The following is a 15600-nucleotide window of genomic DNA, read 5'->3' as shown; positions in this document are numbered from 1 at the left end:
ACACAGCTAGTAAGTATCTGAGGCTGGATTTGAACTCAAGAAGATGAGTTCTGAGGCCTGATTCTAGGCCTGGCACTCCATCCACTGTACCACCCAGCTGCCCTATGGGAAAACTGGTCCTTTCTGTATAGTTAATGGGAACCAAGAACTAATTTAAAATTAGTTAATTTAAAAAAGAAAGTCAGAGTTATATACTCTATAAAACATTGACATATTTGAAAAGCCTTGTAAAGAAACTGTAGTCTTTTTCTACTGGGGAATGGGGAAGGTAGAAAACATATGCATCTTTAAATATTCTTTGCAGAAAGCGCAGTGCCAAGGTCACTGTAGCTCCTCATTAGGAATGGTACCTCACTATGAATGTATGCCTGAGTCTGGGGGGTGGTGGGTGCAGCCAGAGAGTATGTTCAGTGAGTGGCAAAACAATCTGTTCTGTATAGCAGCTCCATTCTAGGTAAGGTGAAGTGCTGTTGTCATTGTTTTACCTTTAGAGCGTGTTTAACATTATCATGATTCTCCCCTGACCCCTTTTAAAAAGATCTCTTTATTTTCTAGAAAATTTTTAAAAATTGCACTCAAATGACTTATTGTTTATGCTGTAAGTAAATTAAAATTATAGGAAATAACATTAGCTCAAAAGGTATGACTAAAGTTAAAACACGTGAAAAATAAACAGAGTAGTCTTTGCCATTAAATGGCCCTATATTAGTACCGTACTCTGAGTATCCATAATTACTGGTCTTTAATAGTGAAATTTTAATGCTATGTGTTAAAAGTTTCCTTTTCTCATGTGGAGATCATCTTGTCAAATCTTATGTTATATGTGATTAAACTCAGACCTCAAGAATTTGAACAAACTTATATGTTGTTGTTATGTCACTATTTCACAGTCTTTCTCCCCCTTTTGTTTTTAGAGCAAGGAATTTTGAAAAGAAGAAAATACAGTTCTGAAAAACCAATACATCATTCAAATCCAACGTTGTTGTGCAGTGTCCATATTTGTAGACCCTCTGCTTCTGCACAGAAGGGAGGAAGGTGCATTCCCACCTCCCTTTTAGGACCAACCTTGCTCATAAACTAAAAGTCGTTTCTGAAACACATCATTCGTTGATAATCCAGATTCTGGCCAAATACTGTGATTATTTCCCGTCACCTGGAACTTGAGGGCCCCACTTTTCATATTACTTTTAGCCTTATACAGTAATAGAGACCTAAACATAAGGGAAGTTCACATAGCACAAAGGATTTATCTCTTTCTGTGTTGAGGCCCAACCTGACGTCCTTTTAACTTCACTGCTTTTTACTCCATTGCTGTTGGTGGAAATTCTCAAGTGATTCTAACAACCGTGGGACGTTGTGTTAGACAAAAACAGCAAATTTGACTTTTCTTGTCATAAGCCATAAACTCCATTGGAAGGAACTTTAGAGGCCATCAAATTTAACCCATATCTAAATAAGACTCTTTCATAACTCCCATAATAAGTGGTTACATTCAGCTTTTACTTAAAAGACTTATGTTTAAGGTTCAACCCACATCCTGCCAAGGGGAGCTCATTCCACTTTTCGTTAGCTATAATTATTTGGAAGTTTTTCCTTGTATCAAGCCTAAATCTTCTCCTATATGACTTCTACTCATTGTTTCAAGTTCTGCCTTCATAAGTCAAGCAGAACAAGTCTTAACCTCCTTTCCGTATGATGTCCTTTCAGATAACTGAAGACAGTTATTATGTCTTAGGGTCATGTCTTTAGTTCTTTATGACTTTTTTACCCCAAGATCTTTAGCGATCACTGATGGTAGCTCAGTAATCACATTTGCCAGTGCTTTCAATACTCTGGGATACATGTAGTTCATCTGGACCCAGTGACTTACCTTTATCCCGGTTAGGGTATTCTCTTACTATCTCCCTCTTTATCTTCAATTTCAGTGTTCTATTAGCCATTTTGGTTCTGTCATTTATACTCCAAAGATAATTCTCCTTGACAGGGGAAAAAAAGATTTGAGCAGCTTTCCCTTCTCTCTGTTCTTTTAATGTTATCCCATCCATCCTGAGCCAGGAGTCTTATCTCTTTTTTGGTAACCTTCTTTTCTTCCTTAGTTTTTGAAAACCCTTAACTTTCCTTGCCAGCCTCAGCTTACTCTGAGCTTTAATCCCCCAGACTTTTGGCAGTCCTTATAGGACTGTGCCATACTCTTGTGTTTATTCTCTGTTCCTAGCATTTGTCTTCTGTACAAATCTTTTTAAAACTAAGTTATAAAATAAAATCTAAGTTATTTCTATATGTGACTTTAGAAAAGTTCTCCCTCTTATTCTTCATCAGAATTGTTTCTGATTGTATCTTTAGAATTCAGTTCCTGAGAGCTCTCCATCCCTTTCAGGCTAATCCCCCATTGAATTTTAGGCTATGAGCTCCTATCCTGTTTCTCTGAGTTTTTTAAAAGTATGTGCTCTTAAAAACTTTAGTTACCAGCTTCCCTATCCTTCCTTATCATAAATTCTAAGATAAAATAGCTTCTTCTCTTCAATGGTCACATCGTTTCTTCCCCAGCAGCCATTTCCTCCTTGCTAATGATACAGAACAATTCCTCTCCTTGGTCCCTTCATTCAAAGCATCCTCAAGGTCAAAACTATTTTCATAATGATACCAACACATTTTAATTTATTAGTTTATAGTACATTAAGTATTGATAGACATAACCTATATAAACAGAAGCTCCTTGGAGGTCTTAAGAGTATAAAAGGAGTCCAAGACCAAAAAGTTTGAGAACCTCTGGATATATTGAATATATTCTTCTCAGAGTGAAAAACTGCTAGAGACATTTGCTGAGTGTGAAAATAAGATGTGGCACCCAATTTTTATCTCTTTAAGAACTTCAGGAGAACTGAGAAATGAGGGTTTAAGAATAAACTCATGAAGCTATATGTAAATTGACAGGGCGGGTGGATTCTGGTTGCTTCATGAAATTAGTGTCCTATGATGTTGTGGTTGGTATTTCAGGTTCGGCTGCCCCAAAAAGCTTATCACCCATACATACCCATAAAATGTTTCATATTAGCTGTAAAGGACGAAGGGTATCTAAAGACTTAGAGGATTCCACCATCAAGGTGGATTAGGTGATCTCTGAGAAAACTGCCAATTATTAAATTCATTATTCTTAAGCCACAGTTTGATTTCTTACTGTGTCTCCTTTTGTCTATACTTAGACCTCACATGTGATAGTATATCACATATGATTTAAGGCATAGTTTGACTAAGAAGACTTCTTTGTATTTTGATTAAATTTCTTTGCCCTTTCTCTCTCCCTTCTTCTCACTCCCACTCCCCATGCCAAAGCCCATGTATGCAGACACACATGGCAGCATAATTAACTAGAAGAGGCCAGGAAGTCATTGATTTATATAATATTCCCATCTTCCTCTCCTTCTGTCATTTATACTCCAAAGATAATTCTCCTTGACAGGGGAAAAAAAGATTTGAGTGTGAAATGAACTACAATAACTTGAGTACTTGTGGCTCAGAATGCTGAGATTACTCATATTATAAAAAGCATTTTCTTTTTTGAAAAGTATAAAATTGAGAAATAGTCCACTTTTCCACTTTTTTTTTCAAATAGGTATCGTTTCATATATCACTACTACTAATAGTAATATTAGTCTTTTTTTATACTTCCTATCTCTGAGTCTTAATGCTCTATAGCTGTGATTGTATCTTTTTTCCTTTGCTCTATAGGGAGATATCTGGCCTGTCTGTTTTTCTTTCTTCCTAATTAATTATTTACAAAGATTTCTTTGAAAATATTACTTTAATTAATCATTTCCTTGATAATCCTCTCAATTTCTGTAAAATAACTTTTCAGAGTTGTTAGTAATAGAATTAAGCACTGTTGATGAGAGCAGTAGAAAGATTTGCATTTTATATGTAAAGCTGTATTTTAAAATTTAATCATTATTTACTTTTTTTTAAATAAATAATAATAGAAGAATGAGCTCCATATAAGCAAAACCCTCTTTAATGAAGAGTTCATTGCCAAAGGAGTTACATTCTCTAGATTTGTATTTGAAAGACGGTCATCAACATAGAACTATTTTTGAAATTCAGTTATTAATATAAGCAGTTATATTTGATTTTGCTTCTTTGAATGCTCAGGTTATTCTTCTTTCTAAAAGGATGAAAGCAGGCTAATTATTAGCCAGTAATATGATCAAATTGCTAAGCACTTCAAGGGCGCCTGGTTCTATTTCAGTTCTCAGCCCAGTGTGCATTTAATAATATCTCTGCTAAAAGCAGTTACTTTTTCATAATGTATTATGAATTCTCTTAAAAGAACCTGAATGATAAAGAATCCATTATCCTTATTTTAATGTGTTTAACTTTAGTTTCATTTATAACAGACTAAAAATTAGCAGTAGAATTGTGTACCTCTCTTGCTATTGTGCAGAATTTGAGATGTGTGTGAGCCCACTGTTTGGCAGTTTAAAGAACTGTGTTAATTACAGATGGAAAAACTGTTTTAGAACGTTCTGAAAGAGAATTTAGGAGTAGAACATATCAGGTATATAGCATTCCACTGCAGATTTGGCCAATAGACATAGGAAATATGTTGGCAACTTTAATTTCTCATCAAAACAAAAAATCATTAGAATTATAGCATGTTACTTTTGAATTGAAGGAAATTTAAGGGGCAGCTAGGTGGCACAGTGGATAGAGCACTGGCCCTGGATTCAGGAGGACCTGAGTTCAAATCCAGTCTCAGACACATAACAATTATTAGCTGTGTGACCCTGGGCAAGTCACTTAACCCCATTGTCTAGCCAAAAAATAAAATAAAATAAAAGAAATTTAGAATCTACTTTGGATATCTACAACTTTATGTAATAAGTTCATTTAGAAAATATCATTAATGTAGTACCAGAAAATCTCCTTAGTTGCATATATATTGCAGGAATCCTGATTTTACTATAAGTCTAATAATTTCTTCCTGTCAATATCACAATTATATGCAGAAAGAACTTTATTTAGAATATAGTTTATTGGCTTATGTCCACCAACACCAACGTTCTAGGGGCTTCTACTTTCTAGTGTTGATAAAACCTTGCAAACACTGCCTACAGAATGACTTTGGACAATAATATGGGACTTTTTCTTGCAAGATTACTGGTTTAAATGTGAACCAGATAGCTTGAGGGCATTACTGTTTAGTACTCTATGACCAGTGATTGTGAGCCTTTTTAGTAGTTAGGTGTCTGCATTATTCTCCGCCAATATGATCTACTTTGGGTAATCATGAGAGAAGCCAAGCACAGAATGGACCCTAAAGACACCCATCTATACAGATAGTGCTGATAATCTAGGCCTACAGCTCATGAAAATCAATAAGTTTTATGTGATAACCAGGAAGCTTCAGGCAGTCTGTTACTTTACATTTGTTTCCTGAACGAGGTTGTCAGTCCTGTTGTCCGACTATGAAAGAACCTTTTACCCCAACACACAAACAGTAAAAATCATTTTAATATTTGTTGTTGTTCAGTTGTTTCAGCATATCCAACTCTTTGTGACCCTAGTTCTTGGCAGACATACTGGAGTGGTTTGCCATTTCCTTCTCCAGCTCATTTTGTAGATGAGGAACCTGAGGTAAACAGAGTTAAGTGACTTGCCCAGGGTGACACAGCTAAATGAACTCTGAAGATGAGTCTTCCTGACTTCAGGCCCAGCACTCCATCCACTGTGCAACCTAGCTGCCTATTTTAATGTAGTAGGAATATACTAACAGCATATCGATTTCTTTTTTTTTTTTTAATATTTTTTCCAGTTACATGTAAAAACAATTTTTGACATTTGTTTTGTTTAAATTTTTGATTCCAAGCTCTTTCTCTTCTTCTTTCTCCTCCCCCCTCATTGAGAAGGCAAGCAATTTGATACCGCTTTTACATGTATAGTCATGCAAAGTGTATTTCTATGTTAGCCGTGTTGGGAAAGAAAACACAGACAAAAGAAAAAGAAAGAAAGTTTAAAAAAGTATGCTTCAATCTGCATTGAGACTCCAGTTCTTTCTCTGAAAGTGGATAGTATTTTTCATTATAATTCCTTTGTAATTTCATTGTATTACTGTAAATATAGCTAAGTCATTCACAGTTGATCATCATACAGTATAGCTGTTTCAGTGTATGTACACTGTTCTTCTGGTTCTGCTCATTTGACTTTGCATCAATTCATGTAAGTCCAGATTTTTCTGAGAGTATCTTGCTTGTTGTTTCTTATAGCACAATAGTATTACATCACAGTCACAGACCACACCTTGTTCGTCCATTCCCCAACTGGTAAGCATCCTTTCAATTTCTAATTGTTTGCTACCAGAAAAAGAACTGCTGGAAATATTTTTGTAGTTATGAGTCCTTTACCTTTTATTTTTTTTTAATCCCTCTGGGATACAGACCTACTAGTAGTATTGCAGGGTCAAAGGATATGCACGGTTTTATAGCCCTTTGGGCATGGTTCCAAATTGCTTTCCAGAAAGATTGGACTGACAGTGCTTTTATGTTTCAAATTCCTCAAATCCTATTAAACATTTGTCATTTTTCTTTTCTGTCATGTTAGCCAATCTGATCGGTGTGAGATGGTAGCTCAGAGTTGTTTTAATTTTCATTTCTCTAATTGATAGCGATTTAGAGCATTTTTATATGACTATAGATAGCTTTGATTTCTTCATTTGAAAACTACCTGTTCATATCCTATGAACATTTATCATTTGGGGAATGACTTGTACCCTTATAAATGTGACTCAGTTCTCTATGTATTTGAGAAATGAAGCCTTTATCAGAAACTTTCTCTAAAAAATTTTTTTCAAAGTTAAGATTACTGTGTATTTCCCTCCATTCTATCCCCCATTTATCTTTCTCTCTTCTTTCACCCTGTTCTTCCACAAAAGTGTTTTGCTTCTGACCTCACCTCTCCCAATCCACCCACCTTGTCTTGTCCCCTTCCCCTACTAATTGATTTTTATGCCCAGCTGATGTAACACCCTCTGAGCCAATTCCAGTGAGAGTGTAAGGTTCAAACATTGTCTGCCACCCCCCATCTTTCCTTCTACTGTAAAATCTCATTCACACCTCTTTTTTGTGAGATAATTTACCCCATTCTACTTCTCCCTTCCTCCCCTCTTTCTCACCCCTTGCTTTTTTTTTTTTAGGTATCTAATCATAGTCATTCCTCTGTCTCACTCCTTAATTGATTTTTTAAGATATCATCCCATCATACTCAACTCACACCTGCACCCTCTGACTATGTATATACTCCTAACTGCCCTAATAATGATAAAGTTCTTAGCAGTTACAAGTATCATCTTCCCATGTAGGAATTCAAGCAGCTTAACTTTATTGAATCCCTTATTGTTTCTCTTTCGTGTTTGCCTTGTTATGCTTCTCTTGAGTCTGGTATTTGAAAGTCAAATTGTTTATTAATCTCTGAACTTTTCATCAGGAATATTTGAAAGTCTTCTCTTTCATTAGATGTCTTTTTTCCTCTGAAGAATTTTTATACATACCTAGTTTACCTGTTTATCTATACCCAGTTTTGCTGGGTAGGTGATTCTTGATTGTAATCCTAGCTACTTTGCCCTCTGGAATATCATATTTTGAGCCTTTCACTCCTTTAATACAGAAGCTGCTAAATCTTGTATTATACTGACTGTGGCTCCATGACATTTAAATTGTTTCTTTCTGGCTGCTTAAAGTATTTTCTCCTTGTCACAGAATCAGGGGTGGGGAACCTGTGGCTTTGAGGTCACAGATTTCCCACCCCCTTCCTAGATACTTTAGAATTTGGCTATAATGTTCCTGGGAGTTTTCATTTTGGGATCTCTTTCAGGAGATGATCTAGTTTACCCACTAGCTCTAGGCTATCAGGGCAGTTTTCCTTGATACGTTCTTGAAAGATGATGTCTGTGCTCTTTTTTTTTTTCAGGTAGTTCAATAATTAAGAATTATTTCTCTTGGATCTATTTTCCAGTTCAGTTGTTCTTCATATAAGATATTTCACCTTTTCTTCTATCTTTTTCATTCTTTTAATTTTTTTTTATTGTTTCTTGGTGTCACATGGAGTCATTAGCTTCCACTTGTCAACTTCTAATTTTTAAGGAATTATTTTCTTCAGTGAGCTTTTGTACCTCCTTTTCCATTTGGTCAAGTCTGCTTTTTAAGGAGTTGTTCTTTTTAGTGGATTTTTCTGCCTCTTTTTACCATTTGGCCTATTCTGTTTTTTAAGGTGTTTTTTCCTTCAGCATTTTTTTTTTGCCTCCTTTACTAAGCTGTTGACTTTTTTCTTGATTATCTTGCATTATTCTGATTTCTTCTCTGAATTTTTCCTTTACCACTGTTACTTGATTTTTAAAAGCCTTTTTTAAGTTCTTCTAGGACTTCTCTTTTGGGCTTCAGTCTAATTTATGTTTTCTGTCTAATTTACGTTTTTCTTTCTTCTTTGTTTGTTTGTTTTTGGTTAGGCAATGGGGTTAAGTGACTTGCCCAGGATCACATAGCTAGTAAGTGTTATGTGTCTGAGGCCGGATTTGAACTCAGGTCCTCCTGAATCCAGGGCCTAGTGCTCTATCCTCTGCACCACCTAGCTGCCCCTAATTTATGTTTTTCAAGACAGCTTTGGATGTAGCTGTCTTGAGTTTGTTGTCTTATTCTGAGTTTGTTTTGATCTTTGCTGTCATCATAGTAGCTTTCTATGGTCAGGTTCCTTTTTTTGTTGTTTGCTCATTTTCCCCAGCCTATTTCTTGACTTTTAACTTTATGTTAAAGTTGTCTTCTGGTCCTGGGGTGAAGGAAGAGGCATATTCACAAGCTTCAGGTTTTTTGTGCTGTTGTTTTCAGAGCTACTTCTGGAGGTCTATAAATTTTCAGTTCTTCCAAAGTGGTATGGTGTAAGGAGAGGTGTGGTCATAGCTCTCCTGGCCTGTGCTCTGATCTCTGACTGACCACAAGCACTTTTTTTCACCCTGGAATTGTGACCACGGTCCCTCAATCCCCTGCGGCTGGCTGCATGCTTTAGTGTGCTAGTGTTCCTCTTTGCCCTGAAACTGCAACCCATGACCCTGTATGGGCAGTGCACGAGAGTGCTGTACCCAGTGCCATCAGAGGGACCCTTGTAATCTCTTTTGGACCAATTGTCTAACCTCGTTACCATTTGTGGGCTGAGTGCTCTGGAAGCTGCCACCACTGATTCAGCAAACCCCCAAGGCCTGCTGCTGGCTTGCCAAGGCAAGGCCTGCCCTGAACTGTGCTCCACTCTCATCCCAGTGAGACAGACCTTTCCTTCTGACCTTTTAAGTTTTCTTGGGCCAGTTAAGAATTTGTTTTGAGGTGTTATGTTGTTTGGAGGGGAATTTGGGAGAACTCAGATATCTTGGTTCTGCCCCTCCTATTTTGATTTCTAATGGTAAATCTCTAACCACATGATTGTCATCGTCTAATGTTTTATCATCAGAAACCAATACGCTTTTTTTAATGAAACATTTAACAAGATGTGGCATCTACATTATGACTGCACCCTCAGGACCATTAGACTTATAGCTGAAGTGTCTTGTGTGTTGTTTCTTTCATTGGAATATATGCTCCTTGATAACAGGGACTGCCTTGCTTTTGTACTTGTGCTGCACACAATAGGTACTTAAATCCTTTTTCATTTATTCATTTTCAGTGAGAGTGAGGACCACAGGATGAGCCGACATTAGATGGGTCACTACATATGTCAGATGTCATTATCTTTCCCCAGAACTGTACTTCTCTTCCAAAATTTCTTATTTATGTGGAAGGTACCACACTATCTTTCTCAGTTTTTCCCTTCGTTACCTTTTGTTTCTCACCCAACTAAAACTGTTCTCTTTAAAATTACCAGGAATCTCTGCCCAGTTGCCCAATCTGGTGGCCTTTGCTCATTTCACATCATACTTGACCTCTTTGCATTTGACACTGTTGACTTCTCTCTCCTCTCAAATCCTTACATTTCTGTCTGAGTTGCTGGAGATTATTTGCGTCATCTATAAAACTTCAAAAACTTGAAAACAGAATTTTCTAACTTTAAAAATCTTAGGAATGAAGGGTTTTAGTAGATTTCGAATCCATTTGTTAAAAATATAAAAAATGCAACACCTCTAGATTAGTTTGCAAGACCAATTGATTGACATCATGGAAGATGGAAATTTGTTAGCCAAATTTAAGAAAAACCTTTGCAGACGTGGTGAATGGGATTGAAAAATGAGAACTATGATTTTGTAAATACAGCCAATTATGTACCTCTTCCAGTTGGATCTTTGTAAGGTAATCTTTTTCAGTTATGCCAGCCATTAAAACCAAGTATGAAAGTAAACTGAACTTGGCATCAGAAATTGAAATTACTGTGTCAAAAGTACTGAACAAATGTTTTCAAAAATAATGAAGCATATACTATTTCATTTCATTTGTTAAAGTATTACTATTAACAATATTTTAGTGAGAACAAAAAGATTTTTAAACAATTAATAAAAAGGTGTTTTCAAAGTAATGGTTCATCTGTACCAGTCTTTAATTTCTACTGTCGTGTAAGTTTTTTACTGTCCATAATTATTAGTATAGTTATATATATGTGTAATTTATGAATAATGTACAAATTGTTGAGTGTATGTGCTTATTTTTTTTTCCCTGTGGGAGTGCATGATCAGAAAGAGAAAGAGAGACACCTCAGCCCTAAACGATTAGGGATAGAGTAGGAGTTTCTCAGTTCTTCCAAAATACAGAGAGAACTATAGGTAAAATATCATTATAAAAAAAATTAGCAGATATTACAATCCTTTTATGAACATGGAAACTCTTAATTTGCTTGATTGAGGTCAAAAGTGTCATGAGATGATGTAAGAATGAGATTCCTTTCCTCTAAGGATCAAAAAAGTGATCTTGTTGGTAATAAATTTTAGACTTCGTCTGCAGTGTCTTAAGATTTTGTATGTAGTTCATCCAACTAAGGGAACAGTCATCTTTCGATGATTAGAATATTTATTCTGAGAAGGTCAGGCATGATGACGACATCAAATACTGATTAAATGGATTGTGTGCTACCATAACTAAGGAAACTCAATCCAAATCATATTCACCCTAATTTTGACAAAAAAATACAGATTTGCAGCATGCAGTGTTAGACTTTGAATTTCTCAGAAGGATTTAATAGAGTAGTTGCTGTGCTTTATATATTTTAAGCAAAATGAAATGTATCAGAGCAAAGAGTGAAAGATACAGTGTTTTCATATGAAATTTTTTGGAGCTAATGAAGGTAAAACAGTCTAATCAATTCCTAGCAAGAAAAAGGAGGTGAATGGTTGCAGTGATTTCTGCAAAAACAAAACAAACCGCTTTATTGCTATTTTTTGCTTTTATATTAAATTCATTTCCTAATGGTAACCTTCCCCTTCTTATTTCCAGTTATTCCTTTTTTTTTAACATTACTATAGTTTCTCCCATTATTCCTTTTACTCCACTTCCTAGAAAGCCATGTATTATATAATATAGGACCCTATAATATTTTTAAAGATTAAAAAAGGAGAAAAAATCAGTATAATGGATCAACACCTCCAAAAAAATCTGAAAATATGTGCAATGAACCATATTCAGTGGACCTCCCACCTCTACAAAGGGTTGGAGTGGTGGTGGTAGTATCTCCTTGTACTCTTATCTAGAGTCATGCTTGCTCTTCATCATTTTGCAACATTCACTTTTGATTTTATTGTGGTCATCTTTCTGTCTACATTGCTGTGGTCATTGTGTATATTGTTTCTGCCTAAGTTCATTCTGCATCAGTTCATATAGATCATGTTCTCTGTATTCTTCACATTTGTCAGTTTCTTAAAACACAATAATATTCCATTACATTTATCTATCACAATTTTTTTAGCCATACCCCAATCTATAGGCATCTATTTTGTTTCCAGTCCTTTGCTGTCACAAGAAATGCTGCCATAAACATTTTGAATGTATATAGAGACTTTCTTAGCAATGGCTTCCTTGGGGTATAAGCTTAATAGTGGAATTCTGGGTCAAAAGATAAGGACATATTGGTCACTTTATTTACATAATTCCACATTGCTTTCTAAAATGGTTATACCAATTTACAGTTCCACTAGAAATGCTTTAGTGTCCCTATTTTCCCACATTTTGTTCAACATCAATTATTCCCATCTTTTGTCATCTTTTCCGGTTTGGAGGGTTACGAGATGAATCCTCAGGGTTGTTTCAGTTATTTTTAATGATTTGGACTAAATTTTCATGTGATTGTTAAGTTTCAGGTAATCAAAATTATCTTTTTTATCTTCAGTAATTGTCTCTATCCCTTGTTTATTTAAGAACAAATCTCCTACCCATACTTTTATGTGATCTGTTTCTCTTTTAATTTTTAATATTATGGTCATATATCCATTTAGAATCTATTGTGCATTATGTTTTATGAGGTTGGTCTTTGGCAGATTTCTGCAAGACTACTTTTCAGTTTTCTCAGGAGTTTTTATCAAATAGGGACTTCTTTTTAAAATAATTTATATTTTCCAGTATTTTGAACACTGGTTTATTGAGTTACATTGTTTTTGATTCTTCCTTTTCTAGTCCCCTTTCCATTAATCTTCCTTTGTACTTTTTAACCAATACTAAATTGTTTTAATGACATCTGCTTTATAATACAGTTTGAAGTCTAGAAGTGCTTTTCTCACTTCATCCTTACCTCTTTTCATAATTTCCTTGTGATATTTTATATTATTTTATTGAATTCTATAAAGTATCCCCTTGGTAATTTGATTGTCATAGCCATAAAAGTGTAAATTAGCTTTGGTAGTATTGTCACTTTTATTGTATTGGCATAACCCACTCGAGCACTGAATTTTCCTCCAATTATTTAAGTAGTTGGAGGCCATATAATTTGAAAATGTTCTCTTGTCTAATCTAAACACTGTGGAAGAAACTCCTATCATTAAAGTGGAAAAGTAGAAATTGGCTTCTTGTAGCTGTGGATTACAAATCTGGTGAAAAGTCCAGCCTTTTGCCTTTCACAATTACTTGTCAGAAGTCAAACACTAAGTATCTGTTGATTTGTCTCTAGCAGATAATAAGAAAACAGGAAGCACCAACTACCATAGTAAAAGAGTCCTTGTTGTACTGGCCTATGGCCAGAGTAGCATGTTCTGCAACCTCTCTACTTGAGAATTTAATTTGAGCTCATTGTGGGGCAACAAATGCAAACTGCAAAATGTTACTTTAGCAGCAAGCTTGGGGAGCGTTAATGAAACCAGCTAATGCAACATGATCTTTTAGCTTGATTTTAAGATCACTGAGCCATTACTTGACTCTTTTATAATAGTGTACTTCCAGGCATCCTTTGGGTTGAATAGTTTGCTCTATGAGCTGATAATGGATCATGGACAATTTTCTGTTCTGTATAGGAGTGGGAATGTGATTGGTACTCAGGTATTAAGTAAGGGACCATGCCTAAACCCCAGCCCCCACTCTAGTTAGTTTGCATTGAAACTCATACTAATTGGTTAACTTATTGGCTAAGAATTATGGAAGAAAATGGAAATAAATCTCATCTTAAAGACTGTAATGGCATTATCCCCATTGAATTCAGGCCAGTGTTGCCATGTGTTTTGATTTTTAATTTGTTTTTAATTTCCCTCTCCCCTCTTTAATTTCAGCTGAAGGCCTACCCCAGGTGTATTATTTTGGGCCATGTGGGAAATACAATGCTATGGTACTGGAGCTTCTTGGCCCTAGCTTGGAGGACTTGTTTGACCTCTGTGACCGAACGTTTACTTTGAAGACTGTGTTAATGATAGCCATCCAGTTGGTAAGTAAAGACTGTGGTGACAGGATATGCTACCTTATATAAGCCTTCCATGTGTATGTGTATATATGCCTATGTGTATATATATGTGTGTGTGTGTGTATGTATATATGTTTATAAACATGTTTCCTTACTGTGTATTAATTAGTGATGATTTATTGAGTATGCCTGACTTTAGATTTTTTTATGCCATTCTAGGAAGCTTCCAGAGACATCTGATTTAAACAAAGAAAAGTAACACCAGGCCTGTATTTCCCAACAAAAATTTACAAATATTCTGATATATCAAAACAATCTACACCTTGGGCAGTACCCCATCCTTAAAGGTGAAGCAAATAATTTAGTGGAGGAGAGAGAATATAATTCTCGAAATCATCTAGATGAAATTGACTTACTTACAGATTTTTAACAAATGGTAGTAAGTTTTCCATTTGGTTGGCTTCATGAAAAGACATGAGATACAACACACTGAGTGGCTGTTGCAGGGCTTGAAGCAGCATAAGGAAGATTCTGCCATGATAAAAAGTCTGTTCTTGCCTCTGTTTTGAAAGGAGTTGTAGAGAATGGTTATTCATTTTTGAGAAAGGAAGAGTACTTTAAATTTAGAAACTGAAACCAATTTAAGGATCAGATGAATAACCCCCCATGAGAAGACTACCCATTCATTATGAGAAAGATGTAGGTAGATGTATGATTATTTATCAACAAATGGTCATAATTAATAAGCCCACCAAGACTTAGGGTAAAAACATCTGCCCTGTCTTCTCAGTCTAAAATTCAGATATCTAAAGTCCTATAACTTTTCATTAGTGATTAGAAAAGCCTTTGCAAAAATAAAACTTTTTTTACAAAGATAATAGTAGTAACATGACTAGTAGCTCATTTTTACATGTCACCTTCTGCTTTACAGAGTACTTTATTCACAACAATTTTGTGAAGTAGGTGATGCACATATTATTGTTATGTCCATTTAACAAATACAAAAAATGTGGTAGTTTAACGATTTACCATTTATGCATTATGTTTACTTCGGCAATATAAAAATCTTTACTTTTTAAGACAGAAGTAGAAAGTGGGAAAAAATTGAGTTTTAGGTTTTTAACATTTATTTAAGTGACCAATCTTATGCTTTATTTTTTTTAGTACATATGTTTTGAATCATACAGTTAATATTAGTGGTAAATGGCAGAATGGACAAATAGCTTTCCATTTTAAATTCTGGGCTGTAGGTTGCTATGTGGCAGTAGCCACTAAAGGATTTCTAATCATTTTATGAGGGGGAGTTATTTTGCATTTTACTATAGTCTTGATAACACTGTGGAGTAGGAGTGATGCTGACAGTAACTATGTGGGAGGGGAAGGCAGTGTCCTGCTGAAAGGAAGTAGCATAGGCATCATAGTGAAGAGGATTGAATTTAGAGTCAGGAAGCATGAATTTTAATTCCTGCTCAGCAACAAGTGACTTACCCTCTCTGCCTCAGTTTCTTTATTTATAAAATTGAGGATTTGAATTAGATGATCTCTAAAGTCCCTTTTCCCTGTGACATCCTGTGATTTCCCCACTGGCATATTTAGCACAATGTGGTGCAGAGGGAGATAAATAGCAGGGGCTCTTAACTTATAGATATACCAGGCAAGGTTCCAAGATCTGCTGATTCATTCTTAACTACCAGTTATGGACACCTGCACTAAGATATCTGGGACTTAGTTGTTGACTGCAGATCTAAAGTAGAGTACATATTAGAG

General features: G+C 35.4%; 1 protein-coding gene across 5 annotated transcripts in view; it reads left to right on the top strand.

Annotated features, from left to right (window-relative positions):
• Positions 1-15600, top strand: part of CSNK1G1 (casein kinase 1 gamma 1) — a 97733-nt gene that overhangs the window by 41324 nt on the left and 40809 nt on the right. For all 5 annotated transcript variants that reach the window (XR_003568228.1, XM_027851652.1, XM_027851651.1 and 2 more), the window contains one exon: positions 13706-13857. Coding sequence is in view for 4 of the 5 variants with exons in the window: in XM_027851650.1 (XP_027707451.1) it covers positions 13706-13857 (152 nt within the window). In the remaining variant the exon portion in view is untranslated. The remainder of the gene's footprint in view (positions 1-13705; positions 13858-15600) is intronic.

Source organism: Vombatus ursinus, unplaced genomic scaffold (assembly GCF_900497805.2).
Source record: "Vombatus ursinus unplaced genomic scaffold, bare-nosed wombat genome assembly UNPS02009205.1, whole genome shotgun sequence".
Taxonomy (NCBI): domain Eukaryota; kingdom Metazoa; phylum Chordata; class Mammalia; order Diprotodontia; family Vombatidae; genus Vombatus; species Vombatus ursinus.
This window is presented reverse-complemented; position numbering and strand designations above follow the sequence as displayed.